This window comes from Bipolaris sorokiniana (genome assembly GCF_000338995.1).
Source record: "Bipolaris sorokiniana ND90Pr unplaced genomic scaffold COCSAscaffold_16, whole genome shotgun sequence".
NCBI classification, from domain to species: Eukaryota; Fungi; Ascomycota; class Dothideomycetes; order Pleosporales; family Pleosporaceae; genus Bipolaris; species Bipolaris sorokiniana.
In genome coordinates, this window is record NW_006911910.1 from 47,232 (window position 1) to 69,476 (window position 22,245).

At 52.8% G+C, this 22,245-nt stretch overlaps 9 protein-coding genes across 9 annotated transcripts; 2 read left to right on the forward strand and 7 right to left on the reverse strand.

Annotated features, from left to right (window-relative positions):
* Nucleotides 1-205: 205 nt before the first annotated feature.
* On the reverse strand, nt 206-2,272 carry COCSADRAFT_30309 (uncharacterized protein; the record flags this gene model as incomplete). Its single annotated transcript, XM_007706259.1, has 4 exons — nt 206-1,247; nt 1,496-1,845; nt 1,896-2,132; nt 2,189-2,272. 4 exons carry the CDS (start codon nt 2,270-2,272, stop codon nt 206-208), a joined length of 1,713 nt encoding a protein of 570 aa, XP_007704449.1.
* Nucleotides 2,273-2,465: 193 nt separating this feature from the next.
* Nucleotides 2,466-5,038, forward strand: COCSADRAFT_40708 (uncharacterized protein). Its single transcript, XM_007706275.1, has 3 exons — nt 2,466-3,292; nt 3,340-3,430; nt 3,478-5,038. The coding sequence occupies exons 1-3, from the start codon at nt 2,521-2,523 to the stop codon at nt 4,916-4,918; spliced, it is 2,304 nt and encodes a 767-aa protein (XP_007704465.1). The 5' UTR covers nt 2,466-2,520; the 3' UTR covers nt 4,919-5,038.
* Nucleotides 5,039-5,250: 212 nt separating this feature from the next.
* On the reverse strand, nt 5,251-6,816 carry COCSADRAFT_175375 (uncharacterized protein; the record flags this gene model as incomplete). The annotated part of the gene is made up of 1 exon (XM_007706367.1): nt 5,251-6,816. The coding sequence occupies one exon, from the start codon at nt 6,814-6,816 to the stop codon at nt 5,251-5,253; it is 1,566 nt and encodes a 521-aa protein (XP_007704557.1).
* A 598-nt stretch (nt 6,817-7,414) lies between these two features.
* COCSADRAFT_40709 (uncharacterized protein) lies at nt 7,415-9,374 on the reverse strand. Its single transcript, XM_007706276.1, has 2 exons — nt 8,897-9,374; nt 7,415-8,836 (listed from the first exon to the last, which is right to left on the reverse strand). The coding sequence occupies exons 1-2, from the start codon at nt 9,178-9,180 to the stop codon at nt 7,540-7,542; spliced, it is 1,581 nt and encodes a 526-aa protein (XP_007704466.1). The 5' UTR covers nt 9,181-9,374; the 3' UTR covers nt 7,415-7,539.
* A 598-nt stretch (nt 9,375-9,972) lies between these two features.
* COCSADRAFT_184790 (uncharacterized protein) lies at nt 9,973-11,611 on the reverse strand. The gene is made up of 4 exons (XM_007706368.1): nt 11,440-11,611; nt 11,324-11,388; nt 11,232-11,266; nt 9,973-11,179 (listed from the first exon to the last, which is right to left on the reverse strand). The coding sequence occupies exons 1-4, from the start codon at nt 11,497-11,499 to the stop codon at nt 10,335-10,337; spliced, it is 1,005 nt and encodes a 334-aa protein (XP_007704558.1). The 5' UTR covers nt 11,500-11,611; the 3' UTR covers nt 9,973-10,334.
* A 180-nt stretch (nt 11,612-11,791) lies between these two features.
* On the reverse strand, nt 11,792-15,846 carry COCSADRAFT_40711 (uncharacterized protein). The gene has a single exon (XM_007706277.1). It carries the CDS (start codon nt 15,580-15,582, stop codon nt 12,079-12,081), a length of 3,504 nt encoding a protein of 1,167 aa, XP_007704467.1. The 5' UTR covers nt 15,583-15,846; the 3' UTR covers nt 11,792-12,078.
* A 1,234-nt stretch (nt 15,847-17,080) lies between these two features.
* On the forward strand, nt 17,081-17,933 carry COCSADRAFT_101271 (uncharacterized protein; the record flags this gene model as incomplete). Its single annotated transcript, XM_007706369.1, has 2 exons — nt 17,081-17,318; nt 17,374-17,933. The coding sequence occupies 2 exons, from the start codon at nt 17,081-17,083 to the stop codon at nt 17,931-17,933; spliced, it is 798 nt and encodes a 265-aa protein (XP_007704559.1).
* Nucleotides 17,934-17,938: 5 nt separating this feature from the next.
* On the reverse strand, nt 17,939-18,249 carry COCSADRAFT_250853 (uncharacterized protein). The gene has a single exon (XM_007706370.1). It carries the CDS (start codon nt 18,097-18,099, stop codon nt 17,944-17,946), a length of 156 nt encoding a protein of 51 aa, XP_007704560.1. The 5' UTR covers nt 18,100-18,249; the 3' UTR covers nt 17,939-17,943.
* A 799-nt stretch (nt 18,250-19,048) lies between these two features.
* Nucleotides 19,049-20,443, reverse strand: COCSADRAFT_250855 (uncharacterized protein). The gene has a single exon (XM_007706371.1). It carries the CDS (start codon nt 20,147-20,149, stop codon nt 19,175-19,177), a length of 975 nt encoding a protein of 324 aa, XP_007704561.1. The 5' UTR covers nt 20,150-20,443; the 3' UTR covers nt 19,049-19,174.
* Nucleotides 20,444-22,245: the final 1,802 nt, after the last annotated feature.

Here is a 22,245-nt window from a genome sequence, read left to right on the forward strand (position 1 = left end):
CCGGACTAATTACCCGGCGCATGCATCACTCTTCTTGGACCGTTCCGTCTGAACATCTCGGCGTTGCTCCGAGGGTTGCTTGCTGTGCGCCGCCGCGAGTATGCGAATGACCAGACAAAACCCCACGTATGTGGTCCGTGGGGGGCCCTGCCAAAAAGCCGAGGCATCGCGTGGCCATATCTTCCAAAGGATAATCTGCCCAACTTTAGCCATTGACTGGTGGCCTTTTACCACTTGAGCCTTTCCTCGTCCAACATGCCCACCAACATGTCACGAGCGCACCGTCGTCTGGGTCACCGCTCGCCCTGGACGCGCCCCAGTCGTCATATCCTTTCTCTTCACCTTCATCCACTATCTGCAGCCCAATCTCAAGCATCCGACGGCGAAAGTCTTCAATCTGCGGCAGATATGCATCTCTGTAGGGAAACTCCACAATGACCTTGGCCTCGCTATCCTGCGAAAGCCAAACCGCAATCGCGTCTACCAGCATGCGGGGATGATCTGCAGAGTACAGCGAATCTGCAGCCAGGATTACTGGAAACTTTGCGGGCACGGCCTCACCGTCGTCCTGTAGCGGCTCGCAGACCTGAGGCTCAGTCCAATCAAGCACGGCTGCGCGAGCACTTCCATTGTTCCCGCTAACCACATCGTCATTCTGAAGTATGTTGTATTTAAGGTTTGGGCAGATGCTGGGCAGGTCTGTCAGCACGACGTCTGCACCCAGGCCTGCCATGGCGAGTCCAACCAGCCCAGTTCCCGAACCAAGTTCAAGGACTTGTAATCTACTTTGTGTATCCTTGGGGACCAGATCGAACGAGCTGAGGCGTTTCGCGAGGAGATACGAGGCTGCCCAAGTTTTCAGACCCAGGTCGTCGCCAGTCATAGTCGGTTCATGGATACTGAGGTTGAAAGCGTCGGAGGAGGTGGGAATGTGAAATGAACGTGACATTGCGCCCATGGCAGACCGTCCAGAGCGCTCGCTGAGCCTTGCGCTGGCTTGGTCCCAGATCTGCTCCTTCAATTCTTCACCCTCTATCCACCGTAGGTCACTGCCAATGATGCTCGTGAGGTACCCTGTGACACCTTCTGGACTGACTGTGACTGCCGGCGCTTGTCCGTCTTTGCGCTTCGATTCTCCAGGCTCCTCCCATGATGGTGGGGCAGTTGTGAGAAGTTTGAGGGTATCGAGAAGGGCCTCAGCAGAGGGCTTGGTGTAGATTTGAGGAAGGTCGAGGACTGCACGGAGACTTTAGCACCCAGTCATACAAATGATAGGCGCTATCCATACCATGTAGCATGGACATTTTGAATTGACTATGGCGGAGGCGCGGTCGCAATATCGGCGAGCGGGGTGCGATACTCGGTACTCACCCAAGTCCAGCGGGCCCGTGCGGGGCTAGGAGCTTACAGTACCAATGATGGGTTTCTCCAAGCCAGGAACACGCATCCAAGACGTTCTCATGCTTTCTTCAGTGTGCTCTTGAAGCCGTAATACGCCTGGTCCATGTCAAACTGGAACTCGCGCGCCTGTTCGTCGTTCAGCTTGTCGGCTGCGCGCATTTGGTTCAGCGTAATCAGCCACTGGACAATCTTGCCCTTGTTTTCAAAGTCGACGTCAGTCACCTTGTTGACTGCTTGTATGATTTCAACAAGAAGAGGATGTAGTGTGTCCTTCTCCACGAGTCCAATCTTAATAGCGTCCAGCAGAGTAATAAACGTCTCGGTCGCATTGACTACAAGTGTCGCATCGCCAAAATCGCCTTGCTGAGCTGGTCTCGATGAGCCTTGTTCGACGGTAGCGGGTATGCCGACGCGCAATCGCTCGACGGCCCTTGGACACTCCATCTGGTGTGCTGTTAGCGCGGCACAGGTACTCGTCAGCCTCGTTTACATACATGCCACTCCCTGGCGAACTGATCCAGATCACCGAATGCTCGTGCAACCGTCTCATTGGCGAGATTCGATTTGTACTGCTTCATTAACCGGCTGCATGTCTCGGTGTAGTCGGCTTCGGCAATCGAGTCCTTGAGGTAGGCCTTCTCGACGGCATCCAGAGTGATGATGATGCTGTAGATTTCGGCAAGAGAATCGTTCAAGTCGCGCTCCGCGTTTGTTGTTGAGAGCTTGACTTCCTAGGCAGCCATTTAGTAACCAGCGCAAGGCATGGTGGGACCGAGGCGCGTCATACCTCGTCGAGATTGATGGTCGCGGCCAAATTAGAGCGCGGAATATAAGGCGTAGGCGCATATGCGAGGGGCCTGCTGTTGTACATGGCGGTGGAGGTCAAGTATACACAGTCGTAGTTGTAGGTGTAATAGTCGTCGTACTCATGGTGTAGGTGCCAGGCCCAAGTTGCGTCGGCGGCGGCCTGGTCAAGCGTGCATGGCGTGGGGAAGCGCTAGTGGTTGCAGGGTCCCTTAGCGCTGGGAACTTTTTCGAGCGCCCAAGTTTTTCAACCACCAGCTGCACGTCTGGCCAGCAATACCTCCCCCACCACCGAAACCCCCCAATTCCGCCGAGATGCCCGTCTCCAAGGCGACCAAGAAGTTCCAAAAGGACAAGCTCGGCGACACCATCAAGCGCCGCAAAGATGTCGCCAAGATCAAGCAGCGCAAGCAGATGGACGCCAAGAAGAAAGAGCGCAAGGCCAGAGACAATGCGCGCGCGGATGATGTCGAAGAGGAAGCAGCTGCTAAGAGGCTCAAGACGAACGGGGCAAATGATGACAAGCTGGGCGAGATGTCCATGGACCAATTCTTCGAGGGCGGCTTCCAGATCCCAGAGATGAGCAAGAAGAAGACCAAGCCAAAGACTGGCAAGCGAAAGCGTACACCCGTCGACGAGGATGTCTCAGAGGGCTCCGATGAGGACATGGCAGAGGCATCTGGCGCCGCTGACGAGTCGGGATCAGACAGCGAGTCAGGCGACGACATGGACACCCACAAGGAACAGCTCGCTGGGCTGGCAGAAAAGGACCCCGAGTTCTACAAATACCTCAAGGAAAACGACGCCGAACTTTTAGACTTTGCCGAAGACGCCGACCTCGCTGAGATTGACGCTCTCTCTGCCAGTGAAGATGAGGCCACGCCACGGAAAAAACACAAGTCCGACGAGGCAGAGACGACAGGCAACGACCTTACACTCAAGACTGTTCAGAAATGGAAAGCTTCAATGGAGTCCAAGCACTCTTTGCGCGCCATGAAGGAAGTTGTTCTTGCATTCCGCTCTGCTGCACACATGAACGATGAGGACAGTGGAAAGTCGTACAAGTACTCGATAACAGATCCCGATGGTATGTTGACCGTGTCTTGAAAACATGGTAACGCTAACAGCTCGCAGTATATCATCAGGTCCAAGTGACTACTCTTCAGCTCGTCCCCAAGGTCCTCCAACATCATCTGCCTGTCAAGGAGAGTGCTGGCGGCAAAATGTAAGTATACTACTACAGTGCTTTACAACCATCGTTAACAAAAATAGTCGCGTTCCTACCGATACCAAAAAGTTCCGCACTCTTACGCCCCTTCTCAAGTCGCATACCGTCTCGATGCACCACCTGCTTGAGAACCTGGCCGATGCGAAAACGTTGAAGATGACCCTAGATTCCTTGTCGAGCCTCCTTCCCTACGTTCTCTCGTTCAAGAAGATCATTCGCGAGGTCACACGCTCAGTTGCCGCTGTATGGGCTGACAGCTCTAACAACGACGGCACCCGAGTATCAGCCTTTCTTGTGTTGCGACGCTTGTTGGTCATTGCCGACCCAAGCATCCGTGAGGCTGTCTTGAAGCAAACATACCAAGGCCTTGTCAAGGGCGCAAGAAACACTACAGTCCATAACGTACAGGGCATCAATCTTATGAAGAACACTGCATCTGAACTCTGGGGTATCGACCCAACAGTAGGATACACAACTGGCTTTGGCTTCATCCGCCAACTTGCCATACATCTCCGGACCAGTATCACAAACAAGACGAAAGACTCTTACAAGACAGTATACAACTGGCAGTACATCCATTCACTAGACTTCTGGTCCCGTGTAGTCTCGATGCACTGCGAGTCTCTTCGGGAAGCCGAGGCTGGAAAAGCATCACCGCTACGACCGCTCATCTATCCCGTCGTCCAAGTCACGCTCGGAGCCATGCGTCTCATCCCCACATCGCAATACTTCCCTCTTCGGTTCCAACTTGTGCGTTCCCTTCTTCGCATCTCTCAAGCAACTTCGACCTACATTCCTCTTGCACCCGCCCTTGTGGAAGTCCTAAACTCGGCCGAAATGAAGAAACCCCCGAAACCCAGCACTCTCAAGTCGCTCGATTTCAACGTCAGCATCCGCGCGACAAAGGCTTACCTACGCACACGCGTCTACCAAGATGGCATTGGCGAGCAAGTCACAGAGCTTCTTTCCGAGTTCTTCGTCCTCTGGACTAAGAACATCGCTTTCCCCGAACTCGCACTCCCTGTCATCGTCATGCTCAAGCGGTGGGTCAAGGCCATGACTAAGAAGAGCGGCGGAAACAAGAACAACAAGGTCTCGTCTATGCTGGCCCTTCTTGTCCAAAAGCTCGAGGCAAACTCGCGTTGGGTCGAAGAGAAGCGCAACAAGGTCGAGTTTGCGCCCAACAACCGCGCCGGTGTTGAGGGTTTCCTGAAGGATGTAGAATGGGAGAAGACTCCTCTAGGCGCCTTTGTCGCAGGCCAAAGGAAGACCAGAGAGCAGAAGCACAGGATGCTGGATGATGCGCGCAAGACAGATGATAAGAAGAGGAAGGAGGCTGAGATGGAGGGCAAGAAGAATGGCGAGGTGTTTGAGGATGACGATGAGGAGGAGGCGAGTGAGGATGAAGAGGAGGTTGATATTGAGGGACTGAGCGATGACGATGTGGACATGGAAGATGATGAGGAAGAGAGCGATGACGAGTAGAGAACATAGTGTTTGTATTTTATCTTACGTTGGGTTTTGGAGTGGTTTGGAAATCGGAAATGACAATAATTTCCCAAGTTACCGTGCATACAATGAGAGGGTAACTGCAAAAATGAGGCAGTTTTTTCATCCTAGTTCTTTAGCCACTTTGGGTCTCGTGGTGTGACTACTACCACTATTGTTCATGCTTGACTACATATACAAAGGGGGGTAAAGATAAGAGAGCCCAAATACTGTATGTTCACCTCCCCCCCCCAAAAAACCCCCATGTGAGCCTAGAAAGAACCTTACCTCCATCTCTTCCTTTTCATGCCTAAAAGACTCCTTATTTCTCAACAATCCCCCATCCCCGCCCCCTCGTCCTTCAACCGCTCGTACTCCCTCACCTCATACACCGTTGGCCTCCTCGCCTCCCCCTCCCACCTGATCCCCTCCTGTCCCTCACACCTCTCCAGCCGAAACCTCAGCATCCCCTTCTTCTCATCCAACACCTCATACCCCTGCACCACATACAACCCATCATACCTGATCCCCCTCTCCGGCCGATACTTATTCCCCTTCCCCAACTGCGCAGACCGCAGCACCCGCACCGGATCCCGCGTCTGCAGCGACGTAAGCAGGTGTTTTGTATTCTCCGTGACAGACCCGGCGTTATCGTTGTTTTCGGTGCCGGAATAATGGATTGTATCCCCTTCATCGAGGTCGGAGTACCCGGTTCCGCTGGATAAGACAATTGAGTAGGCGCCGTGGGGTTTGCTGCCGAAGATGCCGCCTTGGGGTGTGCCGTGGGCGCCGTCGCGGACGGCGCAGAGTTGAGTTGGCCACCATTGGCCGGGGACGAGGTCGCCTTGGCCGATGTACTTTGCTGTTACAGGGTATTTGGAGCGGTAGGCAGGGCAGATGGAGTCGGAGGAGCGGTTTGTGGATTTTTTAGTGATGATGCCGCGGAGGAGGTCTTGGGTTAGGTTACCGGCGTACCAGCGCTTGTAGAGTTGATAGCTGTCTGCTTTGATGTCTGGCGGGAAGCTTGCTTCGGCACGGAAGATTCGGGGGAGGCCGTTTTGAGGGGAGAGCATGTAGGTTTTGCGGAGCATGTAGGGGGTTACTGGGAGAGTGATTTCGGCCTTGTGGATGAGATCGCGGAGTTTGTTGTAGAGGTTGGGGAGATCACTGGATCGGTTCTTTTTGGGGGCATCTTCGCATTGGCGGGCGAGGTCTTTGAGGGCGTCTAGGGTTGTGAGAGCAGGGGGCCGCCGTTTGGACAGGTTCTTCATGTGTATGCTATCAGTGGAGATGGAGGTGTACCATTCTGGTAGGTCTGTGGGTACAGCATATTGCTCTACTTTGGGCTGGGAAGATGATAGTGATTTCGACGATATAGTAATGGTCTCCTTGGGATTTGGATTGTTTACTGTTGTGGTCGATGCCGCCTTTTGTGATTGGCGTGCAGCGTCTTTCAGTGACGAGCCCTTTTCTACCTGCTCAGTAAGGAACCTTACTTTCTTACCCTGATATTTTTCTGGGGTTTTTAATGCCTCCTTTCGCTTGTTGTTGTCTGGTGCTTGTATAATCTTTTTAAGGATGACCACGGTAGGAGTAGAGCTTGTTTTTGCAAGTTGTCGCTCATTGCCGCTGGACTCTTCGCTGACCTTCTCCTGTTCAAACCTATCCGAAGATTTCAATACTGAATTCGGAATCAGTTCCCTTAGCTTCTTTGCTAGCAAGCTTTCTGTTTCTTGGTGCTGTTTGCTACCTGCTTTTGCCTGCTTCCTTGCGTCACGGATCCTGGCAGCGAATGCTTCTTCTGGGTTGACACCTGATACTTTTATAGCATTTCGTGCCGCTACCAGCATCCATGCTGGTGGTTGCATTGAAATTACCTCTCTCTGATTAGCCATGTCGGGTTGGTTGAGTTGATTAGGTTGGCCGACGGTGATGTAGTGAGATGGATCGTGCTTGTTATGTATTAGACTAGCCGCGAGTGAGTCTGGCCTGCAAGCAAGCAAACAGCAAACGAGCCAAACGCTGCACAGAGAATGGGCGGTGAGGGTGGCAGCTGTGTGTATCATGAGCAATAAGCAGTGCCACATATCATTTCACTACTGTTCAAATAGTGCACCGCTCAATATCTAGATAAGACTGCCGTAAACATGATTATGTGCTACATTTATGCTTAGTTAAAGGGCTTAGTTAAGAATTCCAGACTTATAAAGCGTTTAGATTAGTCTTGAACTAAAATAAGTGAAGATATGCACTACACGACACTCTCTGCGTACATCTCGCGGATTTTGTGGTAAAGCTAGCGCCAGGCAGTCACTACATGAGCCCTTTAGACCAAGAACTAAACTACAGAGTAGCTTTACCATGCAATTACGGTGTGGCCTAGCTTCTGTTCAGGACTATATGACACAGGTAGTTTTCGAAGCGGCTTGTCAATATCCAAAGTAATACATATCCATGTCTCTCTTTCTTCGATATCACAAGTGAAATAACACATCCTCTTCAAACAATAACTATTCCAATGTGTACTAGAGGTATATAAAAAACATACAGATAAAAGAAACACCTTGCTTTCTAGTTCTATTACTCGCTCATCTATCTCTCACCGCCAAATCGTACACTCACTTCTCACTCCCTTCAACAACCTGTCCGAGACCCTCTCCCTCAACCACCGCATCTGCCGGTCCCTTGCCTTCACTGCCTACCCTCTCTGTAGGCGTACTAACCACATTCTTCCCCTCAACTTTCTTCAACCCCGTAAAATCCAGACCGCCTTCCACCTCTGCGCTCAAATTAACCCATCCACGGACGCTATCTTTGGTGCGACTGAGAATCGTCGTGTCGTTTGTTTGACTTGCGGTTGGATCCTCAAGCTCGAGGTCAGCTGCGCTGGTATTACCGACGCGAACACCATTTTCACGGAGAACCTGCAGTATAGCGCGGGTATTGAGTTTGAGTACGCGTTCGGGCTCTTTGACGCCAAAGAATTTTGTTGTTAACCAGGGAAATAAGACGCCAAAATCGCTTTGGGACAGGTGGGCTGAGGCGGTGGGGTACAAGATGTGTGGACCAGGCTGAGCTGGGTACTTTGAATTTGACGGTGATGGCTTGGCGATGATGCGTTTTGTTTCTCGGAAGTTGGAGGCCCATTTGTAGAAGCCTTCGGAGGAGATGGCGAGGAGGTTCTTGCCACCATTGGGGGAGTCGTAACATGGCATTGGTTTGCTTCTGAGCCATGCAGTGTCTGGGCTTTGGATGGGCATCGTGTACAAGTCCAGCAGAACAATGGGATTGGAAGGCGTGATCTGGCGAACAATGCTCGAATCTTCGGAAGGGATGTAAAGTGGTTTGTAATCCGGGATCCGTCCTTGAGGCCGGTAGTAGATCGACTTGACAAATTGAACCATTGTGCATCCGCCAAAGGAGTGTCCTGCGAAACTGACAGCACCCGGTTCGTGGATATTAAGCAGATTCGAGAACATGCCCAATACACTTTTTCCTTTGGGTTGATCTTGCGCAACGTTCTTCAGCTGTCGGCCCTCGTCAATCTTCAATAGCGCGTCGTGTATCATTCCCAACTCCCATAGCCGAATCCGCAATTGCTCGTCTCTTCCTTGGTACGCTTCCGTACTGGGATAATAGGATATTGAATTGAATTCTACTCGCTTCAACTTTTCCTTGTCATCTGGTGTATGGTGGATAGCTAGAGGTGAGCTACCATCACGGTGATCTGCTGCGACAACTACTACTCCATGGCTTGCCAGTGAGCCACAAATTTGCGAATACGCGTTCCTGGTGCCACCCAGGCCGTGTGAGAAGACCATGACAGGCCATCGACTAGATTTTGGTGGTGGAGCCAAGAGCTCTGCGTTTTGGTGTACAGGCATTGAAACATAGTATAATAATTGAGGTAATAGCCTGCGCGTGTGTTAGTGCTGATCACTTGCACACGAGGGCTTTTCTCCGTGAGTAACTTACGAGAATACTTTAGCAAATACACTATTGGCACCCAGGAATTTCGCATACGCGCTGAGATACTCCCGCTGCGGATTTGGTAGCCATCTTACAGCTCTTTCGTTACTACCCTGCTTGCACGGGTAGAAAACACGAAAAGCCACTGTAGGTAATTCTGCGGGAGGGGCGTTTTCACTCTGACTCGCTAATTCGCTCGAAGGTATTTCTACATCTGCTGATCCGACCTTGTATGGGCCGGTATGTGCGGGGAATGCAGGCGTGGGGTTCAGGCGATTAAGCAAAGGCATTCTGATGGTGGCGAGTGATCTAAACGCTCGTGAGGACAACAGCGTGAATGAAAAATACAGCACGCGACGACTTTTTATTCTTGAATTAAGCGGAAAATTCGATACGAGAAAGGAAAATGCAATGAGAATCCTGAGGAAAGGGTATGTGCATGTGTGGGAAGAAGGCGACTCGAACAAGGAAAAGCTGCGATAATAGTGCATGCGTTCATGTTGGAAGGCGACTCAGTCATGCAAAGGACCATGCTAATATTCCGCGCCACTTCCAGGAACATGTCTGACAGCCGAAGTTAGGGCAAGTAACGCGATCTGCGTGATGTGGCGAGCCCAGGGCGAGACCGAGGTTTTGGACGCGTTTTAGCGGATACATGCAGCGTTTCTTTGTCGCCTTCTTATTGCCACAAGAGGCGAGGAAGATTTTTCATCTCTTTTAGTACCTTGTGCCTTTCAAGATCAGAACTTCCAAGCGTATATGCGCAACAGGCCTCCGGTATATCGTCCGTATGCGTACGCGCTGGCGCGGCGTAGTGGGGTGTTGATGTAGGAACAATGCATGACGACACACATACGCCAATATCAACACGGCTAAAGCGCCAAATCGCAAACGGTGATTGGCAGATAGGTAAACGCTTGTACAGTAGCGTACCCGAAACAGCCGCGCACCGTTGGATACTTAGCAAAATCGCTGGTTTCCATGTGTTTCGCTGTCGAACAGACTGAACAAACAACTGTCTTTGCACATGGATTTTACTTGACATCTCTACAGATATGCTCAAGGCAAGGCCTTTCAAATCTACCCAGTTTACTTCATAGTTCATCAATTCTCGCTGTGTTGTTGAAATTTCGCGTTCAAAGTCGCAACTCTCGGCGGTAGTCAGCGATGTCTGGCCATTTTGTCCAAACCAGATGCAAATAACTGGGGACAAAATACAACATACAAGGATAACCCATGTAGCGTGAGCCTGTCCAAAATCTGGGGTCTAGTAAGATCGTGTATTCTCGTAAGGGACAAACAAAACTCAAAGGGGGTATGCTGTCTAATCAGAGGGAAAGCTGCTACGTGACTGCAAAATAACGCGCCGCAAAAAATAAAGAGCTTCAACCAAAAAATCGCTTGTAAACGCACTGTTTCAGTCCATCGTATACGAGAATAACTCTTAACAACAGCCTCTTTTCCGTCTGTTCCCGCCGAGTCTGAATACGTCTTCCCATTCGCTCAGCGCACCAGATTTCCTTCCTCTTTTGCGGTATCTGACACCGTCGTCCCCAAACCCACTCTTGATACTGCCTCCACCGTCGTCCCAGCCCAAATCACCATACTGGATGCCACTCGCAGGGTCGTCAGGATCAATCTCGCCCAGCTCAATCTTGGTCAAGATCATCCTCGCCAATCTGTTGAACAGCTCCTCCACATTCTCTCCATTTAGTGCGGAGACCTCGACCGCAACTGGTATCCCGTTCTGCCCCGCCCATCGCGACGCCGTCTCGGTGGGCACCTCGCGGCCTTCGGGGGCTATCGTGTACGAAGCATGGAGATTCGCATTGAGGCTCGTTCCTCTGCTGGATTGCGGCGATGGTGTAGGCGGCGGTAGTCCGCTCTCTGAACTTGGTGTGCTCCCATAACTGGAATATCCCCCTCCGCTGGCGCCTTGGCTGCTGCTCAAGCCTACAGGAATTCCCTCGCCAGTCTCAACGTCATTCTTGTTCCCTACAAGTATAATGGTAAGGTCGGGCCCGGCCAGCGCCCTTGCATCGTTGAGGAAAGTTTGCAATTGCTCAAAGCTCCGCCAGCTGCTCACGTCATAGACAAGTATCGCACCCGCCGCGCCGCGGTAGTAGGATCGCGACACGGAGCGGAAGCGTTCTGTGCCGGCAGTGTCCCAGAGCTGTAGCTTCATTCGTTTTCGCGACGCAGAAGAGGAGGGGGAGCGGCGGCGGTCGGCAATGTGGACGATTTTGGATGCGAATTCTACACCGATTGTTTGGCTAGACAGAGAGCGCCCTGGAGTAGTGGTTAGACCGATGTGCAATGGGAGGAGGCGCGACAGAAGTACATTCGGATTTAACAAAACGATGCAAAAGACAGGATCTATGTTGCTCAGTTACTAGGTGTTTGCAGTGAATACTTGCCTTATCGCAGACTTACTTGCCAGCACCGCTAGGACCCAGCAATATTACCTTTGCCAGGTAGTCATACATGCTTCCCAGCTCCTGTCAAAGTTTAGGAAGGCTCTGCACGGTTCTAGCCATGTCCATACCTACTTGTAAAGGCGGCTCGCTGCTCCGCGTCGAGGCGTTGGACACAGCGCGATTCCTCCCCATCTTGACGGGCTGGCTAGCTGTGGTCGCAAAGTCGTAGACGACGAGTCGGCACAGATCACGGTCGCATACGTGTCGCAGGACTCTGAGGTCGTGAGAAGAGTCAGAAATTGCGCCAGTGAGAGATAGCGCAATGCTACCGTGTTGTGTTGTCCGTCTGGGCTTATCTTTGTGACGCCAATTGGTGGACCCTGGCCGCGATTCGCGATGTCAAATCACGCGCGCACGTCAACGACCCCACTGGGCACTTTCTAGTAGAGCACGGGTTGTCTAGAGTGCAGGTAGATGCATGATTCCTGCTTTGCGGTGCAGCAGCCATGTTGCTAGACCTTGATTCGAAATTATAGCGGTCTGGTATTCACAGAAGATTGCTTTTTACGGAGATCTGGTTTCCAATGACATGCTCACATAGGCCTAGGAATAGGATGGAGTCGACGGCTTTGAACAATTACCCCAGAATTTATCAGTAACAAGAAAATGAAACAAAATACACAGCATACAATGGTATCCTAAACGCTTTACCAAAAGCAAACAACAATCCAGTCAACTCCCATCTTCCCACAGCACTCAGATGTGTCCATCTCAGTGCTCGCCCATGTCTCTCAAGGGCATGTAACTGGCCTCCTCCTTGTTTCGTCTCCTAGCCGCCCATGCCTCGCTGATCCAGTCTCTTACGAAACTGAATACTCCCTGCTGGCCAACCTTCTCCATCTCCAAGTTCTTCTCGTCCATCGGGGCACTAGGATCCAGAACGCTCAACTTCATCCAGCTAGGTCTGCGCCAGAACTTGAGGTGCAGAGAACTAACAACAACGCTAACCGACGAGCATGCCATTGCTGCGCCTGCAGCCATGGGATGTATTGATAGACCCCAGGGGAGGAAAAAGCCCATGGCAAAGGGAAGTCCAGTGAAATTGTACATGCAGGCCCACGCCAGGTTGAGTTTGATACGGAAGAAGATGGCACGGCTGAGGACAAGGGAAGCAGGAATAGCCAGTAGGTCAGTGTTGGTCATGAGAACAATCGAGGCCGCCTCCATGGCAACGTCTGTACCAGTCGAGAGAGCAATACCAATGTCCGCAGATGCGAGAGCCGGAGAATCGTTGATGCCGTCGCCGACCATACCAATCACGCCTCCACGGGATTGAAGATCTTCTACAATCGCTTTCTTGTCGGCGGGCGCGCACGAAGCATGGACGTCAGCAGGATCGATACCGACTGCTGCTGCGACTACCAGAGCCGAGGCCGAAGTGTCACCAGTCACAATCGAAGACTTGATACCCAAACGGGACAGGGCGAGCACACAGGCGCGAGCAGAGGGCTTGATCGTGTCGGACATGCTCAAAGTACCAGTGTATGTGTTGCCGATAGCGGTGTGAATTGTTGTGATACCAGCCGAGTGGGTTTGAGGGCCGCTTCGGGGATTGGCAGCAGCAGCAGCAGGTGTCAGCGGCTCGTCTACAAAGTCGGGAACATTGACTCCTTCTGAGGTAAGAAAAGCAGTGTTGCCAATGAGAACCTTGTATCGCGTGCGCTCGCGGGAGAGAGCTGCTTCGACTGTTGCAGTAATACCTTTGCCAACAACGGCTTCAAAGTCACCCACGGAACCATCCAAGCTATCGTCTGGTCCTAGGCGGAGATGCTCCTTTGCGGACAGAACAATAGCCTTGGCAATCGGATGTTCAGAGCCCATCTCGGCGAGTCCAATCAGTGTCCACCACAGTTTCTTCTTTTCAGCACTTCCCCATCCGCCTTGGATGTCAGCCTTAGATACACTCATCTGACCAACAGTAAGCGTGCCAGTCTTGTCAAAGACAACGTGGTTGATTTTAGTTGCGGTTTCCAGAGCAGCGCCACCTTTGACAAGAATGCCCTGCTCAGCGCCGACACCAGTGCCGACCATAACAGCTGTAGGCGTGGCAAGGCCAAGGGCGCACGGGCACGCGAAGACAATGACAGCAATGCAAAGCTTGAAGCACACCATGAATTTGCCACCACTGGAGTGATCAAGGAAGACTTTTGGAGGGTAGGGGAGGACATGGCTAAGAACCATCCATCCAACAAACGTGGCGAGGCCGAGAGTGATGATGATTGGTACGAAATACCCGGCAACAGTATCCGCGAGCCTCTGAATGGGAGCACGGCTTGTTTGGGCTTCCTGAACGAGACGGACTATCTGGCTGAGCTGCGTATCACGGCCGGCTCGAGTGACGACAAACTCCAGACGGCCGTTACCATTGACGGTGCCAGCCATGACCAGGGCGCCTTTCTTCTTAAGGATCGGCATGGCTTCTCCGGTGACCATACTTTCGTTGAGATAGGACTCTCCACGCGTTACTGTGCCATCAGCAGGAAGCTTATCGCCAGGACGAAGGATGACCACATCACCAACTTCGATAAGCTCTGTAGGAATGACCCTCTCTTCTGCAGCATTTCCATCGACAGACTTGCGTTGCATCTTTTCTTCGCCAGCCTCCCAGTCCTCGGCAGCTTTTGCAGCAGCAATTGGATCGGCATAGATGGTGGTCATCGAAGGAGCCAGGGACATGAGATTCGACAGAGCTTTGGAAGTTTGGCCTTTGGCGCTATTCTCGAGATATCGGCCCAAGCTGATGAAGGTGAACAACATAGTGCTGGTGTCGAAAAGTGTCGTTGGTTTCGTGTGAGGGGGAATCAGGAGCGATACCAACATGGAGAATACACTGAAGAAAAAGGCAGCCGAAGTACCAAGTACGACCAGAACGTCCATAGTAGGTGAACCATGGCTCAGCGACTTGTACGCAGAGACATAAAAGCGCTTTCCAATGCCAAACTGCACCGGTATAGTGAGGACCAGGCATATGACGTCGCCAAGGTACAGACCAGGTATGAGCCGAATGCCACCAAAGTTCAGGAATGGCAAGAACATAGGGATGAACATGCTAATCAGGAAAACGGACACGGTGAACCAAGCAGAGAAGATAACAGCATGTCTCCACTCCTGGATCTCTTTTGTCTTGGCAAGGGACTCGAGCTGTGCGTTGTTGTCTTCAGAGTCAGCGACTAGCGCATTGTAGCCTGCCGCTTCCACAGCCTCAACAATGGTACGAATGCCGACAATCTGGGGTTCCCGACGAATAGTGGCTCTTGAAGTACTGAAGTTGACTGTTGCAGATGTGATGCCGGATCGCCTCCTTAGTATCCCTTCGAGTTCCTGGGCAGCGGCAGCGTCGGGTAATCCATAGATCTTAAGCTGCAAGGGAGCGTTACCCGACGAAGACTGCTGCACGCCACTGTCCACTGACGACACGACTTCAGCATCGAACCCCCGGTCCTCAATAATCTCTACAATCTGGGCCTCTGTAAGCTTGGAAGGGTCGTGCACGAGCACAGCACGATTAGCGAGTAAGCTGATGTTGAACTGGTAAACTCCCTCAACATCCTTGAATCCGGCCTCTATAGCCGATGTGCATGCACCGCACGTCATGCCTTCGACGGCGACGGTGGTGGTCAAAGTCTTGTGCTGATTCCTGCTCTTGCTCTTCTTTGGCGCTGGCGTTGCGGCTTCGGTGCTCAGCACCTCTGCGTCAAAGCCAACATCTTCTATCGTCTCGGCCAGCTTCTCTGCGGAAATAATTGTAGTATCATGTTCAATCACGGCGCGTTCGGAGAGGAGAGATATACTAAAGGACTTGATGCCGGCCACGTCTTTGAATGCACCTTCGACAGCGGATGTGCATGCTCCACATGTCATACCGCCCACTGCAAGCGTGGTGGTCGAGATGCTGTTGGTCGTGTCGTCCTCTTCGTCCTCCGAATCGCTCAGGAAATGGTCGTCTGCGCTATGCGACATGGGCAGATCTGATGACAGTACTTCGGCGTCGAATCCTCTGTCTTCGATGATTTCCTTGACCTCGTCCGCCGTAATAACCTCGGGGTCGTGCTGTACCACTGCCCGCTCCATAACCAAGCTTATGGATACATTTCCAATTCCTTTTACGCCTTGGAAGCCTGATTCGATTGCCGAGGTGCATGCGCCGCATGTCATTCCCTCGACTTTGAGTGTTGTTGTTGCCATGTGCGCAGTCGCAGTGGCTGGGGGCGCCATGGTAACTGGGGTACACTCCGGAGTGCTGCCCAGAGCAAGTCGTATCGTTGTATGCAAAGTCGAAACGGCAAGGGCCGGGATTTAAGTAGGTGGCATTCAAGAAGCTGAGCAGGAGACGCGGGTCGTACGATGTGGCAAAGCCAGGGCGAACGCGAGCCTAATGATTGCGACAGCGTTGCGAGGGCTGACCAAGCGAGGAGGACCGGGAGGGACAGCGATGCGAATCTGAACAAAAAGAAGCCCAGCTTCTGGAAAGTGTCAGGCAGTGCAGTTATTAATTAATATGGCCGCTTGATAGGCGGACAGCGACAGCCACAATCTTACCAATGCTGAACGGAGTCCGGCGCGGCGGGTAGTCTCAAGCGGGTTAGAGCAGTAAGTATTAGCGGACGACAGACCGCTATCGTTGGGGCAGGTGAGGCCACTATTCGCAAAATGGCCACTTTCGGAAAGGCAGTACAAGCATTATCCGTGAGCAAGAAGAAATACGGGCTTGATATTCAACGCGAAATGCAAACAAGGTTCTGTGCACTGCACAGGCGTGTGTTGACCGGTGGATCTTCACATGCGATAACTGTTTCTGCTTGGCGTAGCGCGCTGAAACAGGCAGGTTTCTAAAACATGCGCGTAATATGAAGCTTAGGTGTTACAGGGGAAGCCTCATCTCCTGCTACTATTACTGATATTCGAGGCGCCCCAAGGGATACAGTCATGATCTGGCGCGTTCATACTTTGTTGGAGGAAGGCGGTGTTCGTACCGCGTCTGACGCACCACTCCAAGTCAATCAGCAGCGGTCGGCAAGCCCAACTCCAGCCACTTCAGCTTACTGTGGTGGGTGAAGGATCCTCTTGGTGGGCTGAAATAAGTAGTGTCGTGAAAAGTGCCCCATTAAACATTGCCGCGTCTCAAGTCCCGCCAGCCCAAACACTACACGCTCAAATAAACTTATTATGTATACAAACGTTGTAGATTTGTATACATGAGTTTGTGTATAATGACAATAAAGCGTACTTTTTATAACGTTGTTGTGAAGTACATCTCGTTCGTTTTGATGGGGGGCGGAGAGGAATGTCGGGCGTGCCCAGGCTGAGGAGATTGGACGCCCGTGTGGCGGATCACCGTGTGGGTTCTTTTGTAGCAAAAAGAATACGCCGCTTACCGAGAAGGCGTTCTGTTGACGGAAACGGACTCGGCTCAATATTGCAGTTTTGTCGTGTGCGGCAGAGCGGGTGGGAAAGCCCTCGCTATCCTCGGAGGGTGACAGAGGGAGAGAGATGGAGAGACAGGTTGCTGTCGAGGTGGAAGTGGGGCAGACGCCCGTTTGGCGGGGAAATCGCGACCGCGACTGCGACTGCAGCTGCCTGGGCGGTACAGTGTGTATGTACGTACCCTCACCACCTCGTTATTTGCCCTTCTTCTGCACCACTGAGTCGTGACATCGACTTGCTTTCCATATCCACAGATAATCATAATAATTCCAACCACATCTCCCTCGCCATGGAGCAAACAAAGGCCCTCAATGCTCTCGAACCTTTTCTCGCCCTCAGCAAGTCAGCCACTTCCCCACGAGCTGCATCGGACTTGATTGTGCAAGCCACGAGCGCACCAAACACTTATGTATTCGCCGAGCTGCTACAGACACCAAACATTCAGAACCTCCGGAGTTCAGAAGAGTATGGCCCGTATCTCACCCTGCTCGAGGTCTTTGCCTGGGGAACTTGGGCCGACTACAAGGGTGCGTCAACACTCACTGATGTACACATGAAGCTTCTTTGACTGACAATCTTCAGCACAACCCAATCTCCCCAAGCTCTCAGCGCAGCAACACCAGAAGCTCTTGCTCCTGTCCCTACTGCCCCTCTCTCACTCCCATACCACCCTTACCTACAAACACCTTATGACGTCCCTCGAGCTGCCTACGCCCCGCGCTCTTGAAGAGCTCATTACCACCGCCATCTACTCTGGCCTCATTACAGCAACCCTCAACCCTGCTCATTCCCTCGTCTCCGTCACATCCATTTCGCCGCTGCGAGATCTTGCGCCCGGGTCCCTGCCCGCCCTCCAAAACGCGCTCCAGTCATGGTCACAGCGATGCGATTCTGCACTTGCTGATCTCGAGGCCCAAGCAGCAAAGATCAAGCAAGAGGCATTGGATCGGGAAAAGCTACGCAGAAAGAAGGAGCGTGCGTTTGAGGCAGCCATGCAGGTCAGCGACGAGAAGAACAATGGCAAGCGGAATCTCATGGGCGACGATGCCATGGAGATTGACGACGAGGGCGGTAGTGGCAGAGCGACGAGGGGGAACAAGCGGGGATCTGCAGGGTTTGGCTTACACTTGGGACGGCGATAGAGAACGGTGGCTAGTGTGACAAGGCACACATGACAAGACAAGATAGATAGCAAGCGGTCCATGGTTGCCAAGCAGCTTGAGCGAGTGTTTCGTTATGAGAAACGTAAGAGACGAAATACGCAACCACGATGGTTTGCGTGTGAATGAGAGGGATAGGCCAGGACATGGGTTAGTAGACGCCATCGAACTGGCCTCTCGGCTGACGTTAGAATCATGTCCAGAGAGCACGAGGGACGACAAATTAGAACGAGAATAACGATAACATGCTTCAACTGCGGTTGGAAAGGATTGAGATCCGATTGATTATGACTGTGTAGCCATGCGTGTGCCCAAGCATCCTATAATTCCCCCCTTCCCCTTCCCCGCCCGTTGCTCATCCAGAGCATCCGAGCAAAATCTATATTGAAGCACTAGCAAACAAACAGACCAGAGAAAAAAACACACACACGAGTTGAACTCCCAATCATTACCCCCGCGACAAGGGGACAACAAAAGAATAGGAACCGTACAAAAGCTTCCCAGTAAAAGTGTGTGGGATATCCCACGAAATGCAAATTATGCATCTCAATTCTTTCCTTTGCACCCCCGCCTTCCATTCTCTTCCCTTTCCCGAGGAGAAAAAAACACCCCAAAAACAAGCAACAGAAAGACAGCTTACAAAGACGCCCCTACCCTTTCTCCCAGGGAAGATGATGTGAACAAAATTGAAGAAAAAAGAGACCAAGGGACAACAAAGAAGAAGAAAACGCCATGCAGTGTGCAAGTTGCGGGAAAACAACGATGGAAAAAGAAGAAGAAAAAGACAAGATAGGGGGGGGAACCAGTTGTGGAGGAGGATGAAGGGATGAAAAGGAGGGGGGAGAAGCGGGCACTCTGCTGGCAAAAGTGTGAACACATGAGATTCTGTGTTGTGAGTGACATAAAGAAAAAGAGTTTGTAGAAACAAAAAAGGGGGTAATAACAATAAACAAGCAATCATCGACATCATTCCAACTCTGACAAGAATAACCGTCCCTCTCTCAGTCCAGCTTCGAAAACAGTTGGTTTGCGGGGGATGAGGAGGAAGAGGAAAGAGGAAGGTTCGTGGTTTGACCAAAACGACTACAACTCGCCCATCTCTTTTCCTTTCCTTCTTTCCTCCCCACAGTTCTTCTTTCTTTCTCGGGGGTTGCCTCTCAATTCATACAAAACATAAGAAGAAGCGCGTCGACGAGCGCGCCGTCGAATCCACTGTGGCGATGCTAGGCCAGCGGCGCGGCGGGCGGCTGAAAAGTCTGGGTAATGGCTTCGCTGCCCTCAGCCTCAACGCTGCTCTGGTGCAGCTGGGCAATCTGGCCGGCCATGGTCCGTAGCGCCTCGCGGGTGGCATCGATGTTGAGCTCGCCGCGCTCAGAGGCTTCTTTGAGATACTGCTCCCACTCTGGGTCCATGGGGATATTGCTGAGGGCTGCGGCGGGCGAGGAGCCGGCTGCTGTGCTGGATTCGCGCAGGGCGGCGGCGTGGAGGAGGCGGGCGTTGAGCGAGAAGCCGATGGATGAGTTGAGGTGGGGGAGTTCTTCGTCTTCTTCCGACGATGACGCAGAGGAATCATGCTCATTTTCGTCTTCTGAGTTGCCGGCGTTGGACGAGGTGGTTGTCGTGGGTGAATCTGGCATTTCAGTGTCGTGCTGTGTGGGGAGCCGAGCCGACGAAGTGGTGGTGATATTTGATGATGGTGCTCGGGCGTTGTGATCGCTGCGCTGGTGCTGGAGTTGCTCGATTTCAACCTCAATATCCGTCTTTATGTTGATGCCGGGTCCTGTCCGCGCATAATGTGATCGCCGGTCTACCCAGGCGCCGATCTCCACACCCGTCGTATCGACTACTCGCACTCCTTCGTCGCGCTCATATCGCTCACGCGCCCAGAGCGTGCCTTCCCACCGGCAGAAGCCCTGAATCTCTGCCTCTGTCAAGCCGAGTTTGTCAAAGGCCTCGAACAGCCGCCTGTGGTGCGGGAAGCGGCCGAGACGTTTCCTGTGCGGTTGGAAGGCGTAGTTGAGACCTGGGTAGCGCGCCTCGATTGTGTCGAGCGAGCCGTAGAAGTTTGCAGTTTCGATGCGAACCTCACCGACGAGGTTCTTGGAGAGGTGGGCGGAGAAGGAGGGTGGATCTGTGGGCGAGGGCGTGGGGAAGAGCGTGTTGTAGACAAGCACGCTGATGGGGTTTTTGCGATGCATGGTCGCGGTGTGGATGTGTGGTGTGTGGTGTGCCGGTGTGTGTTGGTTATGTGGTTGGGTGTATTGTATTCTCGCTGTGTAAGTGTGAGAGCGAGGAAGGGAGGCGAGGTGGAAAGCGTGGGTGAGTGTTGTTGCGGGCGGTGGCAGGGTGCGCGCCGAGGGGAGTCCGTGGGTGAATGGGTGGGTGTGTTGAGAGAGAGGGTGAGAAAGAGCGAGATCGGACTGAATAGATGGACGTCGTCTTCGTCGCTATTGCTGTTGCTGTTGCTGCTGCTGAGGCGTGACCTGTTCACCCGCCGCTTCTTTGCTTGCCTGACTGCACTTGTTGGTGTAAGTGAGGGCGCAGTGTGTGTATGCTGACCTCGGGCGTGACCGCTGTTTTGCCTCTCTACCTGCCCACGTTTCTGCGCCTGTCTAGCTCTCCCACTAGTGTCAGACGCTTCGTGGATAAGCGTGTGCCCCGGGTACCTGACAGCTGCCCAGCTGACTTTTGGCCGACAGCCCTTGCGCTTGCGAGTGCTGGATCTGGAAGACGGAGATCTGGGCGGGATTTCAATGGGCGCGAGGCTTGCTGTGTGCAGATCGTTCTATAGTAAGGCGAGAGAGAGCAAAGGGCTGCGGCGTCTTATGACTGCTCCGTACGCTATGCTGCAGATCGCTGCGGGCCACAAGAAGGAGACGACGACCACCCCGGCTTTTTCTGATGGGAAATTTGGTCGGGATAGTAAGGGCCAAGTGCGGCGTTTGTGACGAGAATGCGGCACGGCGATGCAATGGCGACGTGCTGCCGTAGACCGGAACACGACGACCACAGAACCGGTAGGGGGGGGGAGGGGGGCGAAGAGCGAGCCACGAGTCCGAGACCGAGACGGGGAGCGAGGGGGAGAGAGGGCGAGCACGAGGATCACGACGTCCAGAAGACCAAAGACACAGTCAAGTTGGCGACAGGCAAAGGGGCGCTGGATGGCATATAAGCCGCATGCAACCACGTTCCTCTCACACGCCCACACCCATTCACCGCCAACGCATGCACGTTTGGCTGTCGCCATTTCATTCTGCATCGTAACAGAATGCCACCCATCGAGCAGCAGGGACCAGACCCTGAAGCGGCCATGCGCCTCACCCACACACACCGACCCATCTCCAGTTTTTTGTTCTTCGCCCACGCCTGGCCCACTCATTCGCCTCGCCGGAAAACTTAGCACACGACACTAGATCCCTCCATCGGCCCCCGACGATGGCAGCCTGTCGCTCCACCGACAAACCAAGGGCAGGGCAAGCCCACCACGGCCCGTCTTCGTTGCCGTCAAACAAGAAAGAAAAAAGGATAGAGGGCACGATTAACCTGCCGCAATCTCTCATCTCCCAGCAAAGAAAGAAAAAAAAAAGCGGCAGCTGAGTTGTTCTCTCACCACGCATGAGCACAAAGTCTCCCCATAGGTCCCGCCCGTCTTTCCGGGGCCCGCAGCAAGTCTTCGAGACATGGATGCCGCGGGACGAAGCATGCACGAGGAACGACTGGTCCAGCTCCCTGTGTTCCACTGCACACTGCATTCTGTCCTGCACGCCTGCGCCAAACCGCTCATGGTCCTATGCACGCCAAGCTTTGCGCTGGACAACTGCTGCATCCCCCCTTTCCTTGGTAGACGCTGCAGCCGGGCCCGACTCGACTTTCATGAGACAAAGCATCCTGGGACAGACGCAAGGGGTCAAAACGGCTCCTCAAGAAGAGACGTCTGCCTGACTGGTGGACCGTGGGCACTTACATACATTTCGTGCCATGCCCGCTGTGTGGAGAGCATGGAATCCCATGCCGAGGATCGGCCCTACCATTCCGTCGCCGGTTTATTCTTGGTGCCTGTCCGTCGCACATACTTACATACGCAGTATGCTCATCCTTCGTCTGGCCTCTTCTCACCTGTGCGCGGGTACCTTTGCAAAGTATTTTTTTTTCGTGTTTTTACTTCTCATCCCATGTGATTTCTGAAAACTGCCACTCTTCTCCCGGTACCTTACTAGGTGTATGTCTTGGGAACTAGCTTTACAACCAAGACACGACAGGGCCGGCCGTTCCTGATTCGCCTCACTCGGTCTTT

Bases quoted from the DNA above. Each gene is read 5' to 3' on its own strand.
- COCSADRAFT_40708 (XM_007706275.1), top strand. From the start codon at position 2,521: ATGCCCGTCTCCAAGGCGACCAAGAAGTTCCAAAAGGACAAGCTCGGC. The intron at 3,293-3,339 runs GTATGTTGACCG...AACAGCTCGCAG, and splicing joins CTCGATAACAGATCCCGATG to TATATCATCAGGTCCAAGTG. The intron at 3,431-3,477 runs GTAAGTATACTA...TAACAAAAATAG, and splicing joins GAGAGTGCTGGCGGCAAAAT to TCGCGTTCCTACCGATACCA.
- COCSADRAFT_40709 (XM_007706276.1), bottom strand. From the start codon at position 9,180: ATGCCTTTGCTTAATCGCCTGAACCCCACGCCTGCATTCCCCGCACAT. The intron at 8,837-8,896 runs GTAAGTTACTCA...ACACACGCGCAG, and splicing joins GTATTTGCTAAAGTATTCTC to GCTATTACCTCAATTATTAT.
- COCSADRAFT_184790 (XM_007706368.1), bottom strand. From the start codon at position 11,499: ATGGGGAGGAATCGCGCTGTGTCCAACGCCTCGACGCGGAGCAGCGAG. The intron at 11,267-11,323 runs GTAAGTCTGCGA...TGAGCAACATAG, and splicing joins GGTCCTAGCGGTGCTGGCAA to ATCCTGTCTTTTGCATCGTT. The intron at 11,180-11,231 runs GTACTTCTGTCG...CCACTACTCCAG, and splicing joins TCGTTTTGTTAAATCCGAAT to GGCGCTCTCTGTCTAGCCAA.
- COCSADRAFT_40711 (XM_007706277.1), bottom strand. From the start codon at position 15,582: ATGGCGCCCCCAGCCACTGCGACTGCGCACATGGCAACAACAACACTC.
- COCSADRAFT_250853 (XM_007706370.1), bottom strand. From the start codon at position 18,099: ATGTCCTGGCCTATCCCTCTCATTCACACGCAAACCATCGTGGTTGCG.
- COCSADRAFT_250855 (XM_007706371.1), bottom strand. From the start codon at position 20,149: ATGCATCGCAAAAACCCCATCAGCGTGCTTGTCTACAACACGCTCTTC.